The following is a 15,859-nucleotide window of genomic DNA, read 5'->3' as shown; positions in this document are numbered from 1 at the left end:
AAGTCCACAATATAGTTAGTGTAAGAAAGCATTCGAAAATGGTACATGACATTGTATCTTTTTTGTCCTAAATAATGAAAAGTACACAAAGAAAAAAAGCTCGTGGGCTACAGACTTCCTTGGTGCTACTTCAAAGAAATGAAATCAGTGGCTCTACCTTTCTATCTATGCACTTTCGTATTGTCAGAATTTTCTTTTACAAAATGTATGTAACTTTCCCATTTAGAAAAAAATAAAAATATTTCGTTTTATTGGATGAAGTGTCTAGCACACATGTATACACACATACTACGTAAAATGAGCACCCACAACACGTCATTTTACTAGCTGCACAGTAGGGCTGTGTCATAATTTGTTCAAGCAATTCTCTATTTTGGATATGTAGGTTGTTTCCAAGTTTTTGCTATGATAAGCAGAACTCAGATGGAAAGCCTTGTGGATAAATATTTGCATGTATTTTTAATTATTTTTTCAGAATGAATTCCTAGAATTCAAGGCTCAAGATGTGAGCACAGTTAAAGAATTGTGACCCATGTTGCAAAATCAGCCCATAAAATGCCAGGGCCAATTTACTTTTTCAAGTACGATATGGGGGTAGACTTTCCCCTTTACCCAAGCCTGACTATCATTTCTCTAAGTTTTAACATTCTGGTGAGTAAAATGACACAACATTATGTTTTTTTGTATTTCTTTAATTACTAAGGAAAATATCATTCAGAGTCACTTATCGGGCATCTGTTATTATTGTGTGAACTGAGATCTCTTGCCCACCTCTCTACCAGGATCTTTAAGAGTTCTTTACGTAACATTAGCCTTTTGTTAATATATGTCACTTTGCTAATATATGTCACTTGCCTTTTCTCTTTGTTTAAGGCATTTTTTATGTTCAGAAATTTTCAATTTGTATATATTTTTTCAACAATAAAATCACTTGGAATTCCAAGTTACTGACTCATAAATGGACATTTGAAATAACCCAGTTGTACCTCTGGGGTCTTGTATACTAGTTACTTCATCGTATGTTTTCATATCTTTTCTGCATAGTAGCTCCTTGAAGGCACAGGGCAGGGCATTTCTTGAAGCCACCATAGCAACCAGCTCACATCCCAGGCCATAGCAGAGCTCCAGAATATCTGACATGAAAAATACTATGTCTGGGACCTGCCTTGAAGCAATCCAGTTTAGGGTGGGACGTGAAAATGGGGTAACGAAAAAAACAGATTAGCCACATGTTAATCATTGTTGAAGCTGGGTGACGGGTACATGGAGTTCATTATACTATCATTTCCACTTTTTTGTATATTTGAAATTTTCCGTAATCAAAAGGGTATTTTTTTGTGTGTTTGCTTGATTGATTGGTCAACAGCATCATAGAGGGGCCATCTAGAATAACAATGGTAATGCAAGTAAATGGCACACGCATCAAGGACCCTTCTGTAGCATAAAAAAGTTAAGAGCACAGGCCTTGAGATTAGGCAGGCCTGGGTATGAGTCCTCAGAGACCTTGACATAGGTATTCAACCCCTCTGAAACGCAGTTTCCCAGTATAAATGAGGGTATTAATAACTACCTCTAAATGTTCTAGTAAAGAGGAATGGGCGTAAAACCAAGCAACACTCAATAAAGAGTTGCCATCATTATTATTCAGTGATGCACAAACTTGACAAGCTCCAGCCAACTCTTCCTAGTGACAGTGATCCAAGACCCTTCCACTACAGCTGTGACTTCAGTCAGTCACATTGGGCATCAGACAACAGCTCGGCGGAAGACTTGGTAGAACACATGTCAGGAGTTACATTCCTGTACCCAGAAGAGAAAACAGAGAGGCCCGTAGGAAAAGACAAAACCAGTAGCTCCCAGCCTTACTCAACAGGTCATCAAAAAGCCCAAAGTCCACATTCCAATGATGCAACCAACAATGAGAGTGATGAAGCCCTTATGACAGCAGGTCATTTACAACTTGGACCCAACACTGGCATCCCCTGGGGAGCTTGAAATAATAACCACATCTGGGATGTGGAATAGGTATCAAGGTTTTTAAAAACCTAATGTGATCTAGTGTCTACCATTCTGCTGTGTGAGCGAGGGTTGGGGGCTGCAAGGGAAGAGGACAAGGAAAACAAATTGGAGAACGGAGACCACTGGGTCCCACATGAGGCCCGTGAAAGCCAACCCAGTCACGTGTCCCAAGCTGTGTCCCAGGCCAGACAAACCCAGTCCCATCAGGGTCCCCTCACTCCCTCCATAAACTTCAAGAACATGTTGCTGTGTAACAATTTGCAGGGTTAAAATATGTTATCAACCCCAGGATGCATGCATGTGAATATCCTAAACAATATTAAAATAATGTAGCTGGTCTCTGGCTTTTGGTCTTAAAAAAAAAAAAAAAAGAAAGTCCAGCTAAGTGATAGTGGAGGCTGGGGGAGGGAGAAAAGCGTTTTTTTCTCATAGCCTTCTGGCAGCCTGTCAATGCAGTTGAAGCACACTCAAAGAGGCAGCCTCATTTTGTGAAGTTATTGCAGTGTCTTTGATCAAGGGAAAAAGCACATCCATTTCAATCACTATAATGGGGATGGGCTGGCTGTCTGGTTGCCTGGCTGCCCAGCGGGGTGAGCCAGGCTCGAGCCGGCAGACACATGGCAGTGCTTAGTGTGTCAGACAAATGAGGGGGCTCTTGACTGTCTATCCAACCTTTGCTGAACTTCAGGGGCCCCCTCACTCAGCAATCCTGCCCGGATTAATCTGGAAGTTCCTCTCCCTGGCAAACACCACCTGGTCCAGCCTGGCCTCAGCAAAACAAAAAGCTAGCCGGTGGCTGTCTGTCACGAGGCGGCAAACGCTTCAGAACCAGGAGGGCAGGGGTCAACTGTTCTCATAAGCAACACACTCAGGATTGCACAAGCCTACAGAAGGGGGAAGAAAGAGTTCGTCGCCACCTCCCTATTACCTTTACCCCCATCTCAGTCCCAAATGCAGCTTCGAGAGGTTTGATTTTCTCCCACAGACACGAATTCTCAGCAGTGTGGTTTCAAATATATATACAGAGGTCACCTGCATTCTTTTCACTAGAATAAATAATAAATAAAGAATGGATGGTGGGGAGAGGGGCTTTGACCAAAAGTTTTCTTTTCCATAACATCTGTAATATCTTGGGAAGATCTGAGCAGTAGAACCAGAGTAGAGATGGGGATAATGATGATGATAATGACAGACACTGAGGTAGCATTTATGTGCTCCAAGTGCTTTACACATGTTAACTCACTTAATGCTTATCACAGCCCTATGAGGTCAGCTACAGCAATACTCATTAATAATAGGAACAATAATAGTAACATATAATATGCATAATATAATAATTTTATGATATAAAATAATGGAGACAATAATCCCCTTTTCTCACGTAAGGATATTGTGACCCAGAGAAGTTCAGCGGCTTGCCTGAGGTGGCGGGTGGGATTCAGGCAGTCTGGCTCCAGGAGCAGCGCGCTAACCACAGCACTAGACTGCCTCCTTCCGGTCTGCACCTCACAGCCTCCTTCAAAGCTGCCAGTTCCAAGAACAGCAGAGTATGAAGGACTCTGGAGGGCTTTGGAGCCAGAGGGATCTCAGCTGGACTCCCAACTCAGCCACTCCGCATCCCGCTATGGTTGCATCTTCTGCAAATGGCGATAGTAACACCTACCTGGCAGGCTTGGGGTGAGAAAATGAACAAAAGCACCTCTCACAGGGTCGGCAGCCAAGGTCAGCTTAACCCAGTGGCTCTCAGTCCTGGCTGAACGTTTGAATCAGTGGGGAAACTTTTAAAAATATGAGGCCCAGTCCCTACCCCATCACCCCTCCACATTTCCACCCCAACAGCCACTATGTCTGAAATCAGTAATCTCCTGGGCCCAGTCCTGAAATGAAACCCGAAACCCAGTGGACCGAAGGACAGTCTGCCCCCCTTGCCCATAGATTCAGAATTACAGGGAAGCTCTTAAACCTCTGAGGCCTCGGCCTCCAGCCCTCAAGTAGTAGGATTCCCCAAATGCCACTCCAGTCCACAAAGGGAATCTCAGCAGCCGGCCCATCCCAAGCAAGTGGTTGACCCACCCTTGTCCAGGGACCTCCCCCACTTTTGTCCAGACAGTGCCTTCATCCAGCCGCCTCTGCCCCCCAGACTGTCCCCACCTCCGGCCTAAAAACTTTACCACCCTGTTGTCCCATGCTACCCATGTTTCCATCTGTGCCAAGTTCAACATAGCCAGCGTTACTTGTACACTAGCTCTAACCGGATCACCCAGGATGAGAGGTAGAACTGCCTGAAAAGAAAATTTTAAATTTGACTGCATGCATCCACAAGTGCACACACACACACACACACATACTCCAAGAACCACAGACACTTTACACTCAATGGGACCACGGCTTCATTTGAGGCTAGGGGTAGGAAGAAGAGGGGGTACAGAAGGGGTAGCCATAATCAGTGAAGGGAGCCCTGGGGCTGCCCATGGAAACTGGCGGGAATAAGGAAAAACAATCAGCCTGCATTTGACAGAAGAGAAAAGTGGAGACGGCCGGCAGGGAGGACGGGACCAAGCCATGCCAGTTTCCTGGCTCAAACCTCCATGAGCCTTTTAGGACCCACTGCCAGCTGGCAAGAGGTGGTGTGGGGGCCCAGGAGGGGGAATGCAGGCACCAGAAGGCAGCACAGAGGGGTGTCAAAGAGCCCTCAGCCGTTTCCAGAAAGCGAGGCTCTCAGGGCCCTCCTGCTCCAGGCACCTCCCCTCGGCCTCCGTCCAGGACCCGGGCCTGAGAGACTTGGCCAAGGTCTACCTGGGTAAAGGAGCCATCCTCGCCGCACTCCGGGACAAACACCGCCTCCTGGGGCTTCTTGGCTTGCTCTAGGGCCTGAGCCCGCTCCAGGCGACACTTGCTCTGGCCAGCGTCTAGGAGAGGAGAGGAGTCAGTGCGTTTCAGACTTCACTTGGATCCCACCCAGGAGCCGTGGACAAAATGGCTGCCCGGTTCCAGAAATACTGGGAGAAAAGCTCCGGCCTGTGGGGAGCCCACACGCAGCCAAGTGGCTTTTCTAAGAACACGAGGGCCAGAGCTAGTGAGTGCCATGCGGCCTCACCTTCCTCTTAATGTTATTCTTACATATTTATACCGGGTTCTATTACTTTTTTTTTTCTCCCAAATATCCCCAGTCCCTCCTGGGGGGTGGGGGTGGGGAATATTCTACTTCTATTATTTATCACTGGCTTTATTCAAACATGGGCAAGCCCCAGGAGTCTCAAAGACGTTTTGTAGTTCAAGAACTTCAAGCACCTTCTTTGCAAAATCAGAAGTTCTAGGTCAGCCGGCTTAGCCTTCCACAACCCCTACAACAGCTCTAGGCAGCCCTGGGATCACAAACTCCAACACCACCAGGGGTAGGAAAGCGACAGAAATTAGAGAAATGAGCTGAGTATACAAAGAATATCATTCAGCTCGGGGATGCCATAGGGAAGGCTGAGGACTGCGGCAAACTAGAGAGCAGGTTCCCCTTTGAAGGAGGTAGCTTCTACTCAGCCTCAGCCCCTGCCATGGGTTTTCCTTGTAAGAAGGAACACAGACTTAACACTACCAAAGCTTCCAATTTTTATGAGAAGTACAAAACCCCAGATTTTTATGTCGCATGTCCTAATTTTTAAATGTGGTCTCAAGTGTTTTTAATATTTTTAAACATGTGAGCAGACCAAACAAAATACATCTGTTGGCCAGCAATTTGGAATCCCTATTCAGGAGCCAGCCATAATGTCTTGCCATTTTAAGCATCTCTACAAAAAAAAATAATAATAATAATAAAAATTAAAAGCATTAGCCAAATAGCAACACATCTTTCAGCTGTAACCTGGGGGCAGTGTTCGAAACACAGGAAAGTAATCATCCTTCGCTTGGCCAGTCCTCCTTCCCATATTCCCCAGAGGACAGGGTTGGGGGGAGAGGATAGCAAATGAAAAGAACAGACTCATTCTGAGCGCCCCCTACGGGGAGTGCACCACGCAGGGAGCTGTGGCGCTCAGATGTGTCTCCTTGGCTGCGCAGGTACACACTCACCTTTGCATCTACCTCGATGCACCACACCCAGGTTTGGGTCTCTGCACTTGGCTCGCTGGTACTCACACATGGACTCATAGGACCGGCCATCGGAGGCACAGATAGGTTTGGGTTGAGTCCTGGAGCAATGGAGGTTGCACTGAGGGTCACGGTCACTAATGAGAAACTGGATTGGAAAAAAAAGTGAAAGGTTCAGACGTTACTTTTGCAAGAAGAGTAAAGGTGAGTCCATGACTTACAATATGAGTTTGCCCTTGGGAAGCAAGTCCAGTATGAATCCAAAGTTACTCAACCCTAGGAGGGGAAAGGAACTGAGCAGCCACAAACTCTGACAAGGAAGGCAATTTGTGCTGAGTAAATCCACACGCAGGATCTCACCTATTCTCACAACAGCCCTATGGAACAGGAGGTATCTATTTTGCAGATAAGGAAACTGAAGCCTAGAGAGAGGTAACTTGCCCAGTTCTATGTAGCTCTAAGTGATGAATTTGAACCTACATTGTCAGAGGTCAGGTCAAAACTTTCACCATTGGGACATTCGGTCTGTCCGTCTACACAGTGGGTCATTCTTGGGACCTCTATCTCGGCACTTTCCCAAATCAGGAACTCTCTAGCATCTCTGCTTTCCATTGTTGGAAATTTTTATTTATTAGTAAGTAGTACCCCTACCAAATCTATCACCCTTCAATTTCTGCCCACAGCTCTCTGGCAGAATACAAGCTAAGTAATTTTTCACATGAAAGGGATTTCCAGATTTGAGAAAATGATAATCCTCAGGTCATGAAATGCTACGTTAAACCGTTTTCTTTACTGCAGGCCTTCTCATACCTTTGGTACATTCTTATACATTATGAATCTCCAAGAGGAACAGGAAATTAAAGGCCGACAGCTACAAATTATTTGCTACTCTTCCCATCGAGCTGTGAAATCTAATTCCCGGACCTTGAATCTGGACTGGCCTCAGTAACTTGCTTGACCAGTAAAATGCTGCAACAGTGATATTTTGGGACTTCTGAGCAAGGTCATGTAAAGCGTTGCTGCCTCCTCCCAGGCCTCGTGCAACACTCGCTCTGGGGGAAACCAGCTGCCACACGAGAAGCCCGACACGCTGAGACCGCCACGCCATGAGGAAGCCCGAGCCAGCACGTGTGGAGAGAGACATGCCCATCTGACATGGGCGCAGAGGCCTGTTGGTAACGGAGCCTTCAGGTGAGACTAGCCACAGCAATCATCTGACTGCAACTTACAGAGATGAAAAGGAGTAACTGACCCCCAAAAGAGACCCACCCAGCTGAGCCCAGTCAACACACCAGAACTGTGAGAGAGAGAATGATAAGTTGTCATTTTAAACCATTAAGTTGTGCTGTAGTTTGTTACAGGGCAGGAGGTATCAAGATCAAGGGGCATATATGATGGGTCATCTCCCAAACCTGTTTGACCATGAACCCCTTTCTCAGGGAACCCCCGTTAACAACTGTAGAATGCAGCTGGAAAACAGTAAGTGGACTGTACAATCCATGAGCTTCTGCTGAATTACCCTGATTAGACTGCATGGGTCTTGAGAGCTGAGTCCACTCTTAACCACCTCTCTAGAGCAGAGCTGTGGACACACTGAAGGCTCTGCATCAGGGTGAGCAGCGAGAATGAATATCCCACAACAGCGCATGGCAAGGCCATGAGCACACCTCTGGCCGTCAGCGACGTCAGAGTTGACCGAGTAATCACACCAGCTCATAGAGGTTTCGAGAAGCTGTGACTGCAGTTTTTCCTACCTGCAGGCCCTTTATGTAAAGCACATCGATGAGAACATGTTGACCCTTTGCCAGAACAGCCGAAGGAGGTCCAGAGGCAGGACCACTCCCTTCAAGGGAACGCTGGAAACACACACCCCGTACTGGCCAAATCCCAGGAGAGTCCAAGCCTGCCCATGAATACACAGACTGCCTCCCAGCTGTAAGGCCAGTCCCTCTGGCTCTCCTGACCTCAAGCCTGGGTGCTTGAGTTACTCCGCACAGGGAGGCAGCAGCTGGGGCTGAAACCACCACACACACACAGGCTTATCAGGGTAGACAGTACAACCCAGCCTCTCTTCAGATCCCCTGGGCTCCCACCCTCACATGTTCAGCCCGAGTCCTGCCCAGGGCTCAAAGGGAAATGTCCTGATTGTGTCTCAGGATAGAGTCTAGAGTTTGGGGTAAAAATCAATAGTATACAGAGTCATAGCCAGAAGCAGCACCCTCCCCCACCCCAGGCTGCCATACGGAGGAGGGATGAGCTGACGGGACAGTGGGAGGGGGTGGTGTCATTCACAACTCAACCCTGCAGAGGATCAGCACCCCTCAGGCTGCCTCTGCCTAAAACCCTTGAGTGGTGTCCCATGGCTCTTGGGGACTTTCACACGGTGTGCTGGCCTGGCACACCTACTGCCCCGACCTCGCCTTGCTTGCTGCTGGTCAGGCACGATGGCCTGCCTCCCAGTTCCCAAAGGACCTACACCTGCCCCTACCCCCAGGCCTTTGGACACACTGTTCCTTCTCCCTTCCCTCCCACCCTTACTCTGATTTGGACTCAGCTGACTCTCACAGGTGAGGCTGGGTCCCCCCTATAATAACCTCTCACACCTCACTTTTCCTTCACAGCTCTTACCACAGTTTGTGATGATGAATTGCTTTGTGTGATTTGATTAGCAAAAGAATCCCTGACTCTGAGCTCCCAGGAGACAAGGGTCTGTCCATTCTACCAGTGAATGCATTCCCAGCATCCAGCGCAACAAGGGGACACTTGATTATTCGTGGGATGAATGCACCCCTGCGACAGCCTTTCCCACATGGTATTACCTCCAAATCAGCTTGTGCCATCTGACAGGACTGGTCTCCCAGGCTCAGGGGGATCAGTGGGCCACAGCCCTACCCCACCCTCTCCTTCTGAGCTCTCCCCCTCCCTCCCGCATTACATGGTGGGCAGAGGTAGGCCACAGCTTCTTGCCCGAGACCCCTTCAGAACTTAAGTCAGCTCTGAGGCCGAGAGGTGCGTCTATTCTCTCTCCATGCCCCCCCAGGCCCTTCAGCCACTACAGCCCCCCCAGCCTACAACAACTACGCATCAAAAAAATGGGACCCAAAGGTCCAGCTGAATAGGCAGGCTTGGAAGGCTTCTGGATGGACACAGGGTACAGGTGGCCGCCATCAGCAAAGATGGCCTCGAAGTCTCTCTTCCTCCCTCAGCATAGCTCCCTCAGACCCATTCCTAACCTGTCTGCAGCCTGGAAATACAGCCGGACCTGGCTCTGTAATCCTGCCCGGTGAGCAGAAGACACCGGCCAGAGGGTGGGATCAGTGTTCTCACACCCTGGCTTGCAGGCCAACCAGCGGCCTCAGAGCTGTCCAACAGCAGATCAAGGCACCGCCATCACACCACTGTCTCCTGGTCCATGGAAGTCAGGGCTACTTACATGAAGTAGGACCCTGATTTTCAGACCTCTTTGTAAGTGACTTTGCCATGTGAATCTGCAGGAGCCAAGGATCAGCACGCCCTTTGTTCCCATGATCACAAACACCTGTATCTTCTAACGCCTGGGAAAACCAAGGAATTCATCCTTGGTCACAGAGCGATTTGGTAGCCAGACCTTAAGTCTGAAGAGTAGTGATAATAAGAGCTGATAATTATGTATCACAGAGGATACAGTAACTAATCTGACCTTCACAATAGCCCTAGGAGTCAGGGCGTATTAAGTGGGTGTCAGTGCTGAACTGGATGTCCAGGCCTGGCTCCAGAGCCATGCTTCTAACCACTACACACATTGCCTTGAATTATTATTATTTTTTAATTTATCATTTTAACCATTTTTATTTTATTTCATTTTGGGGGGTGGGTATTAGGTCTTTATTTATTTGTTTGTTTGTTTATTTATTTATTTTTAATGGAGGTACTGGGGATTGAACCCAGGACCTCATGCATGCTAGGTATGCATTCTACCACTGAGCTATACCCTCCCTGCTTGCCTTGCATTATTACAGAGTAACACTGCAAGCAGAAACTCTGACCCAGTTGCAAAACTGGGCTCCCAAAGTCAAAACGTGTTGAACAAGAGCCTACTATGTGCCAGACATCAATTGCTGAAAATCAAGATAAGACAGCCCTGCCCCCTGGCACTTTAAGCCTACTGTGAGAAGCTCCTCCTAGGGCTCTTGTTCATCTCCAAAGAAGAGGGATCAAGGAAGACAAAGATGCTTTTCATGCTCAAAAAGGCTGCCCTGTTGTCTCCTCCGCAGCTCCCCAGCTCACGGGAGAGGGGAGCTGCAGGCGTCCCCATGGTGTTGAACTCCAGGCCATAAATTTGGTTTGGAAATCATCTGCTCTGGGCCAACAGAAATGCCATGGCAGCTGTACCAGAGACCAGCTTCACAACTAGAGGAATGCTGCCTGCAAACAGACAGCTTTTAAAGGCAGCTTCAGAAGGAGCCCTACCTACCCTGACATGGAGATCCTTCCCAGCTTGAGAAGAGCTCCCAGAAGGGTCCATCTAGAAATGGCTGGCTCCTGAGGCCAACTGAAAAAGTTCTGAGATAGCACAGGGCCACTGCTGAAGACCATCGCCAATGGTCTGTGATGTCTCATTTGCAAATGTTTTAGGAACTGCAAGTATTTGTCATTGATCTCCCCCAAAAGGCAATGAGTTCTATAAAATGGAGTTTTATTTTTTTAATTGAGGTATAGCTGACTTACAATACTGAGTAAGTTTCAGGTGTACAACATGGTGATTCACAATTTTTAAAGGTTATACTCCATTTATAGTTGTTATAAAATATTGGCTATATTCTCGGTGCTGTGCAATATATCCTTGTAGCTTCTTTATTTTATACATAGTAGTTTGTACCTCTTAATCCCCTTCCCCTACATCACCCCTCCTCCCTTCCTCTCCCCACTGGTCACAACTAGTTTGTTCTCTGTATCTGTGAGTCTTTTTCTTTTTTGTTCTATTCACTAGTTTATTTGAGTGTTTTAGATTCCACATATAAATGGTATCATACAGTAATTGTCTTTCTCTGTCTGACTTACTTCACTAAGCCGAATGCCCTCCAAGTCCATCCATGTTGTTGCAAATGGCAAAATGCCATTCTTTTTTATGGCTGAGTAATATTCCATCACACACACACACACACACACACACACACACACACACACACACACACACATCTTCATTATCTAGTCACCTGTTGATGGACACTTAGGTTGCTTCCATATCTTGGAATAACAGAATGACTGTGCCCTAATAGGATCACCCAAACCTCCAGGGTCCCAAAAGCATAACTTTGGGTCCACAAACACTGCTTGTTCAGCCATCCACTGATCTACGTTTGTACACAACAAGCAAGCACTATGAGGCATAGGAAGAAGAACACAACCAACATAGTCCTGCCCTCAATGTGCTTGCACTCTAGGGTAGAGAGAACAAGCAAACTGCCATTGGCCATACAGCAAGGGAACAGGACACCACAGGACCAAGAGAAGATTTCATCCTAGGGACTGCAGTGCTACAAAGCCACACAGTCCAACAGAACTTCCTGCAGTGATGGGCATGTTCGCTATCTGTGCTGTCCAATATGGAAGCCACAAGCCACACATGGCTATGAAGCACTGAAGTGCAGCCAGTGTAAGTGAGGAACTAAATCTTTAGCTGCATTTAATTTCAGTTAACTTTACATAGCCACTTGTGGCTAGTGGCTGCCAGGTTCATGAGCACAGCTATAGAGGGGAGGGGAGAAAGGCTCATCCTCACTGGACTTTCTCCTAGTTGAGCCAAACCAAGATTTGACTGGGCCAAGAAGCAGAGACTGAGATAATTTCTACATTCTGAAACTGGGCATGAAATGGGTTTCAACAGCAGGACATCCCAGGAGTTCAACACAGTCAATCTGAAGTCACAAAGGCAGATTTTTCCTCTCTCCTGCGGGAGACAGGAGGGACAGGCTAGAAGTCCCCAGCACTGCCCATGGCCTGGGCCAGTTCTCTCGGCAGACAGACAAAACTCAAAGAGTCTGAGTCACCCTGCTGAGACTGAACCCGGGACCACAGAAGTCTGTTGTGGGCTCAAGAGCAACCAGAGTTGGTGGAAATTTTCGGTGTCAGGCAGAGGCAAGCTGTCTCCCCAACCGGGCAAATGCTGAACCATTTCCCTCTGGGGAGGAAATAGTATTTTCATGAAAATCCTCACATACATTCCCTTCCTTCTTCCTAACCAAAAGACAACAAAAACAAAATAATTATGTTAAATATGATTGTGTAATACAGAAACCAAACAAAAGGGGCTGAGACAATTGTGCATTTGCCAACAGCTCTGACTACCACCCTCTCCTTGGGGAGTGAATGATTCCAAAGCAAACACACAGCATTTTGCTTTCTGCTCACATTTGTAAAGTAGGGCGAGCATTTGAAATACTTATCAGCAATCCATCCTTCTTATTGGAAAAGTAAGCTACCGACGGGGATTAGCATCGCCAGAGAGAGATGGGGATAAATGAAATCAAGGGTAGACCAACAGTCCCTTCTGTCTGAAATTCACACACGCTGATCCTTGCCCTCAGCCTCCAGCAGAGGAGAACGTAAACCCTGCCACAGCTTTTGCTCAGGGAGACCCACTCCAGTACCAAAAGCTGTGTTCCGTTTGACTGACTGCCAAGTTTCCATGATAACAGAGGGACAAACAGAGGCAGCCTAAGGTTCCGGCTGGGAGGAGATGTTCAATTCTATATAATAGGGAGTTGGTTTCACCTGTACCATGCTGATTTCACCAGCATCTAAAACCCTAAAGGTGGCTAGTGACATGCCTAACTCTATATTTTTCCCAGGTGTAGAAGTGGGGCAGAAGCCACACTAAACAACCAGAACACTGGTTTGGAAGTGTGAGGTCCACAATCTGGAACAGCAAGTGGTATTCCTCTTATGATATCAGACTCAAAAATTACAGCCAAACTCAAACAATGTGAGGTTTTTCTTTAATAAATTCACAGTTAACACAGCTTCAGCAACTCACTGTTAACATTTTGTTTCACTCATCTATGGCTGCAAAACAAACCACTCCCAAACTTAGTGGCTCCTATTAACCATTCTCTTGATTCTATGGATTGGCTGGGCTCAGCTGGGAGGTTCTTCTGCTCCATGTAGCATCAGCTGAGATCACACACAGGCTGCATTCAGCTGGGAGCTCAGCTGGGGCTAGAGCATCCACTGTGACATCACTCACTGGTACCTAGTCAGAGTGGCTGAAATGGCCAGGAGGCTGGCGGGGCCTCTCTCTCTAGCAGGCTTTCTTCTTTTATCCATGGTGACTTCATTCAATCCTTAATCACTTTCCTAGATGTCTGACTTTTTGCCACCAAACTTTCTCCCCATTCAAATTCCACACTCCATTGAAATTGTCCTCTGAAAAAGAAAATGCTTTCATGTTTCAAACACTACTGCTAACTTCCCTGGAGTTCCTGCTGCATTGTGTTCATATCTATCCATCGAAACCCTCAATATACTTCATTGTCATTTACATATTTACATATCTATAAAAGACTGTGTCTAACTCTTCTTTATATATACTGGGCCTTTTTAAAGTAGAGTTCCCTCTGGATAGACGCCCAGGAGTAGGATTGTTGGATCATATAGTAAGTCTATTCTTAGGTTTTTGAGGAATCTCCATACTGTTTTCCATAATGGCTGCACCAAACTACATTCCCACCAGCAGTGTAGGAGGATTCCCTTTTTTCCACACTCTCTCCAGCATTTATTGTTTGTGGACGTTTTAATGCTGGCCATTCTGACTGGTGTGAGGTGACATCTCATTATAGTTTTGCATTTCTCTGATAATGAGCAATACTGAACATTTTTATCATGTGCCTATTGGCCCTTTGTATGTTCATAGCAGCACTATTTACCATAACCAAGACATGGAAAGAACCTAAATGTCCATCAACAGATGACTGGATAAAGAAGCTGTGGAGTATTTATACAATGGAATACTACTCAGCCATAAAAAAGAATAAAATAATGCCAATTGCAGCAACATGGATGGATCAGGAAATCATCATTCTAAGTGAAGTACGCCAGAAAGAGAAAGAAAAGTACCATATGATATTACTCATATGTGGAATCTAGAAAAGAAGAAAAAGAAAAGGAAAAAAGAGGACACTAATTAACTCATCTACAAAAGAAACAGACTCACAGACATACTAAACAATCTTATGGTTACCAGGGCAAAGAGGGTGGGAAGGGATAAATTTGGGAGCTTGAGATTTGCAAATGTTTATATATAAAAATAGATTAAAAAAAGAAATTTCTTCTGCATAGCACAAGAAACTATATTCAATGTCTTGTAATAACCTTTAATGAAGAAGAATATGAAAATGAATATATATAAATATATATATATATATACACATATATACATATGTATCTATGTGTGACTGGGACATTGTGCTGTACACCAGAAATTGACATGTTGTGACTGACTATATTTCAATTAAAAAATTAAATTAAATTAAAAATTTTAAAAATATATATATACAGGGCCTAACCCAGTGCCTGGATCCCACGCAGTTGTTTAAGACATGTTTGAAGAATGAATGAGTGAATATTAAATCTTATCTTAAAAGATATCCTGGAAAAGAAGCTCCTTTTTTCTATCACTTACTATGAAAAGAGATACATATTCTTTATCCAAATGCCACCAAAAGTTTAACATTCTCAAATGCCTAGAGTAATGGAAGCTGTTTGATCCTTTTTTTCCTTTTAAGGAATGTCTATCAGATAAAAAAAAAGTCATACATTAAGCACAGGATTTTTCCCTTGAATTAAAGGAAAGGAAAAAAAAAATCCCTGAGTCATTGAAGAAACAACAGATTGGCTGAGACAGTACCCATACACCCACAGTATTATGATAAGATATCATCACCAAGTGACCATGGAATTCATTCCCAGTGAAACTGGCCTTAGCCTGAGCAGCCTCCTCACACAGTCCTCTTGGAAGGCTTTCCACCACCCTGCAGATAAGTCATGTCAGCCATAAGTCAGGCAGTAATGTGAGATGCCCAGGGTTGCTAAGCCTGAAATGAGTATGTCAAGACAGGAAACTAACAACTTAACAGCCCATGCGATTAGCACTCTGGTTTTCCTGGCAGCTACCATATGCATGTACTTGAGTAAGAACAATAGCCAGATTCATTTAGAAGTCATATTTTTGACACCTTGGATTTATGTTTTCCATAGAATTAATGATGTAAACAATGGTGAGTGGCCCAGCCCAAGCTGCAAATGTCTATCTGGAAGGAATGAGAAGGAAAAGGAGAAGCCCTACTTGTGTGCCCGCTGAGTAGTAACGAGTACAGTGAAGGCCCCCAAAGCCAGCACCCTCAGCTGGGTAGAGATGGTTGGCCCCCGGGCACTGTTCCTTCCTGCCTTGGGACTTGGCATGCACAGGCCCTTCTCCTTGGACTCTGCTTCCATCTCATAAACTATTCATCCTTCCAATCTTCAGTGCAAATGCTGTCTCCTTGGGGCGTTTGACTCCCCAGGTAGGTCAGGACCCTGTGGTAACCCTCCATACACCCTCTCCTTTTCTACTGTGGCCTTTGTCACAACTGTCATTAAATGACCAACTGTTAAATTATATGTTTCTTGCTTTTCTCACTAAGCTGCATGCTCCTTGCATGCAGGAACTGAGATTTGCTGGGTGCCACCCTGCCAGATCCCCAGTGCCCAGCAGGGGTCTAGCCCAAAGTGGGTGTTCAGTAAA

The 15,859-nt window shown here is 45.9% G+C and overlaps 1 protein-coding gene across 7 annotated transcripts in view; it reads right to left on the bottom strand.

The window, feature by feature from the left end:
• The window catches only part of SMOC1 (SPARC related modular calcium binding 1), a 136,550-nt gene that overhangs the window by 66,016 nt on the left and 54,675 nt on the right, over window positions 1-15,859 (bottom strand). For all 7 annotated transcript variants that reach the window (XM_072963302.1, XM_072963304.1, XM_072963306.1 and 4 more), the window contains exons 2-3: window positions 6,082-6,247; window positions 4,816-4,928 (exon numbers count right to left, since the gene is read on the bottom strand). In XM_072963302.1, coding sequence (XP_072819403.1) covers window positions 4,816-4,928; window positions 6,082-6,247 — 279 coding nt within the window. The remainder of the gene's footprint in view (window positions 1-4,815; window positions 4,929-6,081; window positions 6,248-15,859) is intronic.

Source organism: Vicugna pacos, chromosome 6 (assembly GCF_048564905.1).
Source record: "Vicugna pacos chromosome 6, VicPac4, whole genome shotgun sequence".
Classification (NCBI taxonomy): Eukaryota; Metazoa; Chordata; class Mammalia; order Artiodactyla; family Camelidae; genus Vicugna; species Vicugna pacos.
This window is presented reverse-complemented; position numbering and strand designations above follow the sequence as displayed.